Raw genomic sequence first — 7682 nt, 5'->3', positions numbered from 1 at the left:
CCCAGGTTTTGTTACTCCATCAGTGTCACAGTCCTACTGACAGAGGGCTAAAGAGCATTTCATTGGGGGAGGACCTTGATGGGTCTGGATCTCAGGTGCTGTTGCTAGATGGTGTAAACCTGTCCCCCTGCTGCTGAGGAGCTTCCCATGTCCTGCCAGCCCCATCCCATCCATGGCTGAGCCCATGTGTTCCTGGTCTCTTACTAGACCAGTGTCCCGGCCTCAAACAAGCCAGGCTTGCATTAATACTGTGCCTATGAACCACTTAGAGAGGGAAAAAAAAAAAAGGAAGGAGAGGTTATCCTCTTAATCTCAGGGTTAAATCCTTGGTAATGGTGGAGAGTGAAATTGAGGTTTTTCTCCTTAAAATTTGACAAAGGTGATAAAAACTGCTTCACATTTTAAGCTGGCCATACAGCAAAGTCTTTGGGATGTGGCTCACCTGTCTGCATTCCAGAGTGTGACTGGAACCAGAGAATGCCATGTGCTTTTAAACTTAGGTTTCTTCTTAAAATCAGTGGGAACCCCAAAAGTACCTGTTCATACAGCAGCAACGTCTCCTGCCGGTGGCTGTGCTGAGGGGACTCTCCTGGGGGCAGAGTCCTTAAGGATTCCAAATACCTACTCTGGCTGAGAAGGCAGATGGGAACAGCAGCAGAGGAGAGAATATACAGGAATGGGAGTTTTTGTGTGGAAGTGGAGGGATAAACACAGGACAGGGGTAATACAATTTTTAATAAAGGTCTATTTTACATACTACATGAAGGTGGCTGAGTCAGCCTCAGTGGTATGGAACTGCAAATCAAGTTTGACCTCCTGGATACAGTGACTGAAGCACATGAAATCTGCACTGGTGGGGAAGCAAGGCTGCTATCTAGCTATGCTCCTCAGTAAAACCATGCTAATATTACATAATTACTGTGATTTTTAAAATTATTAGTCACATGCTTTTGGTTAGCAGATTAAGCTGTCATTTTCCTTAAATTAAAATTTTAATGTGACAGTATTTAGTATTGCAGTATCGTTGGAATAACAAATATCACCAGGGAGAGAAGAGTAAGAGTGGGGTGGACTCTGCCCCCTCCATGATGTTTAACAAATGAGTGAAAAATACCAGCATTTATGAATACCACAGATCCAGTAACTGTGAGAGAGGGAAAGAAAGAAGACATTCACAAGGAAGATCTTGAATCTCAAATTCCTCTAGACAATAAAAAATAAAAAACCCCTCAGCATGCGAGGAGGGATGAAGCACTGTTCACATCAGCATTCCTTTATTGTTCAGGCCAGGGGCTAGCTTTTCAAGCTCTTGCTCCAAATATAAACCATTTGTTTGTTAGAGATAAAAATTCTAACAAATGGCCATCATGCTGTCTTAAGGTTACTAATCTCCCTGCATTAACTTTAATCATCAGATATTTTTGAAGAGAGAAGTGAGACCAATTCCCCAAGGGTTTTCTGAATCTAAATCTCATTTTTCAAATTTTGTAAATGATATGCAGAGCTGAAATTAAAAAGCCTTTGAAATGAAATATTGATAGATAAGAAGGCAGTCCCTGAGCTAAAGAACTGTACTGATGCATACCACAACTGTGTAATAGCTACATAGTTAAATCAAATTGTTTTGTATGAAGAAATGCATTTCCTTGTACAGACTAAATTTAATACAAAAAAGCTGAAGGGACACCTCTCCTTTTCCAGGTGAATCTTAATATGCTTTAAAGTATCTATGTGAAATGTGATTAATGTTAATAAATATGTCCCTGAAATATCCAATATATTATAAACATATTTGCTGTGGAATGTATTGTCTGGCTGAAAACTAACCTCTCAGAAATGAAGGAAAATAAATAATTTGTCTTCACATAACCTGAAGATTAGTCTAGGGCGTTTGGTAAGAGGTAAAGAACACTAAGTGCCTGAAAGAAGGCAAAGGAGCTGTGCTAATGGCCAAATCAGGATAACAAAGACCTACTGCTGCCCTGTGGGTTTTCTGCATCCCCTGTTCTGCAGTTTTATGCCAGGATAAAACACATCAGAGCCCAGCACCTTGGGACTCTGACCTGGTTTAAGATTTTACTCAGCACAGTGCACTCAGACAGTGAATTTTAGATGTAAGCCACCATTCAGAAGATCAATTACTGTTTTTCATTCCGCTGTTATTCCTGAGGGCGCATTTGCAATGTAATTAATTTTTATGTGGGGTTCTTCTATCCCTCCATTGACACTTACCTAGTGAAAGTATCTGCTCTGCTAGATTAATGTCTTCACTTAACTTTAATCTTACAGGCTGAGATCCATCTCCATTCATAGCAAAGCTACGAGCACTCTCTTTAAATCTCAGGCAGAGGAATTGCCACTATTAAAAGCCTCCATGGAAACGGGGGTCAGGGGAGTGGGGAGACAAGACTCAGCCTCTAGCGGACAGGCTGTACTCAGACATAATCCCAAAGGATTTCTGTGAGACCCTCTTTTGTAGTTTTGCTTGAAGCAGCAGCATCTTTCTCACTGAACATCTCATTTCCTGGTAGCGCAGTTGCAGAGGCTTCTTGTAGTTGGTAAAATAAATGTGCCTGTGAGATGCAGTAATTCACACAAAGCATGGGCTGAGAAGTGGTGCTGCACTTCCTGCTTGGCGGTGTGTCCTTGGCTGCTCTGGGAGGGTATATGAAATCTTTGTAGTGAAGAGTTTGGGGTCTGCATGCCCTGGGCAAACAGAAGAATGCAGGAGCCTTTATTTGTCATCTAGTTGAGCCTCAGCTTTACTGAAGTCTGAAATGTCATGGGCTGGACAACACAGCTCAGGTGTCCTGCATATGTGTGCAGGACACACATGCACCTTCCTTCTGTCTGGAAACACCCTGGGAGACAGGGCTGCATCGCAGGGGAACCAGTTCAGTGCTGAATGTCCATTTTGAAACTTTTGTTTGTATTTCAGGCAAACTTGTGCTTTGTAGACATCGATAACCATTTCATCGAACTGCCAGAGGAATTCCCGCAGTTCCCCAACAAGCTGGAGTTTATCCAGGAAATCTCTGAGGTTCTCCTGCAGTTTGGGATCCCTCCAGAAGGCAACCTGCATTGCAGTGACAGCGCCACCAAACTCAAGAACTTGGTTCTTAGCGACCTGGTGAACGACAAGAAGAACGGGAACATCCCCAGCAATGCCCTCAACATGTACGAGCTGCTGAAAGGCAACGAGACCATCGCCCGCCTGCAGGCCCTGGCCAAGAGAACGGGCGTGACCATGGAGAAAATGACCATCAGCCCCCCCCTCACAGAGGAGAAGGATGGGAAGTTGTCCTGTGAGGAGCTGGAGCTGAGGGACTACAAACTGAACGTGCAGCTCCGCGAGGTTTTCGCCAACCGCTTCACGCAGCTGTTCGCAGACTACGAGGCTTTCGTCATCCAGGCTGCCCCCGATATGGAGTCGTGGCTGACAAACAGGGAACAAATGCAAAACTTTGACAAAGTAAAGATAGCCATGTTTTCATGTCTGCATCTAAAAGGGGGAGGGAGGATAGCTGTATTTGTGTAAATATAGCCTAGGCTCTCTTTGGTCTGCCGTTCCTCATCTGCCTCACTGCGAGATTTGTCCGTTTCCATTACACAGGGCCAGATCTCCTGCCAGAGTGAATCGGAGCACATCCACTGAGCTGTTCACAGCCATCCTGGCTTGTACAAACCAAGCTGGCAGGCTTCTGCCCAGCTCATGGGGCTGCTTCTGTAGGCTTGGTGGAAGGGTAGCAATGCAAAGTGACTTCTTTTTCTGTCTGTCTTTCTTTTTTTTTGATTGCTGGAAGGAGAGGTGCACACTTGAGATAAAAACCCAAATCTAGTCTTTCATTTTTCCTAACCTCTTGGTAGAGTTTTTGGTAATGGGTAATGTTGTTCTGAAGAAGGTTGTCACTTAAAAAGTATTGTTATGACTCAATTGTCGTGTATGCATAAGAGGGAAAAGGAATCTCTTGAGATTAGAAATGGGGATATAAATAGATGGGAGGATAGCAAAAAGAATGGGAAATGTTGGGAAGCTTGCACAGCTGCTGAGTGACCCTACAAAGCAGATAGTATTCTTAGCCATCATCTTTTTTAGGTCCAAGTCCTTCTCTAAGGAAAAGGTTAAAGAGGATGAACAGTGAGGAACAGACTAAATACTGATCTGAGTCAGTTTTTGATTGAAAAAAATTGCTGCCATGCCTTTTATTGGTTTGTTTGTTTTCAGGCATTAAACAGTGCAGCATTCAAAAGGATGGGCTTGTTTAGGCAATCTCTGCTAGTGCTTCTGCAATAAAATGGGCTGTTAAGTTTAGGGTTTTCAAAGCTCAGAGATTTAGACACACAGTCAATTTTAATTGGAAATTAGTGATTAATTGCCCTGTGTAACATCGCTGAAGAGTATTGTGCACCCCTTGATACATGTGACACCTTAAGTGATATGGTCCCAGGCAAGGATGCCCAGACCAGAGGTCCCACGGGGGCACATGTGATGGTCTGCCATGCATTTCACGGGGTTTATTCCAGGGAGTGAGAGCTGCTAGGTTGCTTTGGAAAAGCAGGCAGCATGAGCACTACATTAGTAACTCAATATCCCTTTGTTCCAGCTGTCACAAAGCCTCCCTGACTGCTTATTTCTTACAGTTGTGAACCAAACCCCTTTGTAGATGGGTTCACAGCTCTCTGAGAGGTGTTTCTGTGGTGGGGAAAACCTTGTCCAAGCCTTCCTGCTGGCTGCTGGATCAGTTTTCTGCTGAAGGATGGCTGGGCACATCAGTACTGGGCGTGAACATGGCACTAATGAGCTGTTCTGTATTTCAGGCTTCCTTCCTTTCAGACCAACCCGAGCCTTACCTCCCATTCCTTTCACACTTCATCGAAACACAGATGTTTGCAACCTTCATAGACAATAAGATAATGTCCCAGTGGGAGGAGAAGGACCCTTTTCTACGAGTTTTTGACTCCAGAATTGAGAAAATAAGGCTGTATAACGTCAGGGCCCCTGCACTGCGGACATCCAACTACCAGAAATGCAGCACTCTGAAAGAAGCAGGTACGTTCAGATGGGCTGGTAAAATATTCAAAAGTACAATGTCAGCCACCAAGAAATATAGGTCCTCAGTCATCTGAGTGTTGCAGTTGAAGTCCTAGAGCTACCTGAGGAGGACTCAGCAGTGTCCTTATCTCAGCATCAACTTTAGCATGCTGTTAAACACCAGAAATGGCAGGAGCCTTTACCTTCTCTTTGAGCTCTCCTGAGCTGGTGCCTTTGATAAAATCAAGCCAAACCCAAACTGAACTGGCTTACAGTTTCTCATTTCAGGCAGCTCCTGTTCCTTTTCCAGGAGAGCTTTCCTTCACCCTGGTGGTGGGACCAGTGCCAGCCACACTGAGGAGTCGAGCTCCAGTGTCTGCTCCACTGGCCTTGTCTTCCCCTTCCATAAAAAGACATTGTTTTGCCTTACACCATTTGGTTAGAGCAACAGGGGATGCTGGGTGGGGATGTAATTCTGTGGGGCATATTTAGTACCTCCAGCAATAGATGTTCAGTGTTAATGAAAAAGACACTGAAGGATTGGAATTTTTTTCTCGTAATGTCACGGGATGCCTTTCCAAATTATGTTTGAATTTCTTACTTAATCCTTGTGCAAGTATTTATTTAATTTCTAAGTAATACAGGGAAATTATGCTCCTAAATTTGTTGCAACATGTATTAGTAAGATAGGGCAAACATATTTCTCATGGGGCTTTTTTAGGTTTAACTCCTTCAGTGTTTTACTTGCTGTAAACATGTCAGAAATAGAAATCTGTGTCTGTTTAAATTTTTCTGTCTAAACCCAATTCTAATTTGCAGGTCAGCTGTCTATTCAGCGTCTAGTTTTGGCAGATATTGTGGCACCAGAACCTCATTTTCTGTCTTGTGAAAAGCAGCAAACTGATAGTAATACCAATTTTCCTTCATATTTACCATTCACAGTATATGTGACCCCAGCACTGATCCAGCACCTGTTTGTTTAACTATTTTTGGAACGCCTCAAATCCTCTGACCCCACACTACCCACTCCTTTTCTCCAAAATGAAACCATACAAAGTGATTTTTATTTTCTTTAGAGACGAAAAAAAACCGTGCTGAGTTTCTAATGATAATGTATGGAAATCTTGTAACAGCTTCTTTCCCATCACAGTTTTATAAAATAGGAAATGAGTTCTATGTTGTTCTTAACAAATGGAAAACAGATTTAGCTTCCACATTTTGCATATGTATTCTGTAGCTGTGATACGCTGAAGGAACAGGCCTGCCCATTAATAGATGGGCTGGAAAGAGTTGAATATTAAAGTTGCTAATTAAATGCTGAATTCACCCATACACCTCCTTTCCCAAGTTCTTCACAAGTTAAGGGGGTGACAGGTTTAATTTTCATTCTGTTTGAGGTTTGAGATTGAAACCCTCAAATCCTTGAAGCAAAGGCTTGAACAGCTTTAGTTTCAGTGGAGCTGAGATTCCCGGGGAGCCCTCTCCCATCTTACCATAGCCTTCTCTGTTGCCAAGAATCTGCTCATCCTCCTGATGCTGCTCAGGTCTTATTACAGTTAGCTATGCTTTTTGAAGGCCTGTCATCCAGTCAAGGCATATCTAAATTCAGGAGAAGGATAATTATAGTCCCAGATGTTTGCAAAACTCAGGTGTCCCCCTGGCAAGCGTCTGCCCAGGGAAAGTGTCTGGGGCTAAGCAAGGTGCCCAGTCCCACAGGGGTTGCAGCTGGCCCTGGAGGTCTCTATTCTGCTGAAGAAGCTTTCAAATCAAACAAGGAATCTCAGGGAAAGATGGCATTGCTGTTGCCAGTTCCTCATGCATCTTATAGGCTCCTGTAAATACCTGCTTGCTTAACAGCTAACTTGCTTGCACCAGTGCTCGTTGTGTTGGGTAAAGAAACTAAAAGCCAAATAAAAAACCCTACAGCACAAGTGTCTCCTCACCTCTGTGAGTGGCAGATTTTTGTGTCTAAGGTCACCATTTAACTCTCCAGTGGGTTTCCAGGGGTCTGAGTGGTGACACAATTGCTCACCTGTGACTGTCACCTGCAGCCCAGTCCATCGAGCAGCGGCTGATGAAGATTGACCACACGGCCATCCACCCCCACCTGCTCGACATGAAGATTGGCCAAGGGAAATATGAGCAAGGATTTTTCCCAAAGCTGCAGTCAGATGTCTTGGCAACGGGACCCACCAATAACAAGTAAGCGCAGGTTTTATTTTCTGGATTTAAAACCAGGTTTCTCATACGAATGCTTCACATCAGTGGACAGAAGTCCTAATTTTGGGTGGCAAATAGCCGGTCCAGTGAATGGAAAACTAACAGCTGTTTCCATTTCAGTTTTTTTTCAGTCCATTTCATGGGCTGTGACTTTTGAAAATATGACCACAGTTTGGGTTATGTCAGGAAGTGTTAGCTGTTTTGGGGAAGATTCCTCACTGCTGTTTTCTATTGAGTGGTAATTGCTCTGTGTATGTCAGGAAGTGTTAGCTGTTTTGGGAAAGATTCCTCACTGCTGTTTCTATTGAGTGGTGATTGCTCTGTCTTCTCATACATAGTTTTTGTTTTGTGATTGGTCTTATGAGTTTCAAATGAATTGTTTGACTGTTTTGCACTAAATACAGTAATTTGGGAACTCAAGCCAAAATTC

The 7682-nt window shown here is 43.4% G+C and overlaps 1 protein-coding gene across 1 annotated transcript in view; it reads left to right on the top strand.

Annotated features, from left to right (window-relative positions):
- The window catches only part of DENND5B (DENN domain containing 5B), a 60971-nt gene that overhangs the window by 21925 nt on the left and 31364 nt on the right, over positions 1-7682 (top strand). The window contains exons 5-7 of the mRNA XM_031057021.1: positions 2939-3472; positions 4819-5050; positions 7084-7234. Coding sequence (XP_030912881.1) covers positions 2939-3472; positions 4819-5050; positions 7084-7234 — 917 coding nt within the window. The remainder of the gene's footprint in view (positions 1-2938; positions 3473-4818; positions 5051-7083; positions 7235-7682) is intronic.

This window comes from Geospiza fortis, unplaced genomic scaffold (assembly GCF_000277835.1).
Source record: "Geospiza fortis unplaced genomic scaffold, GeoFor_1.0 scaffold10, whole genome shotgun sequence".
NCBI classification, from domain to species: Eukaryota; Metazoa; Chordata; class Aves; order Passeriformes; family Thraupidae; genus Geospiza; species Geospiza fortis.
The sequence above is the reverse complement of the archived record's forward strand: the minus strand, read 5'-3'. Positions and strand labels throughout refer to the sequence as shown.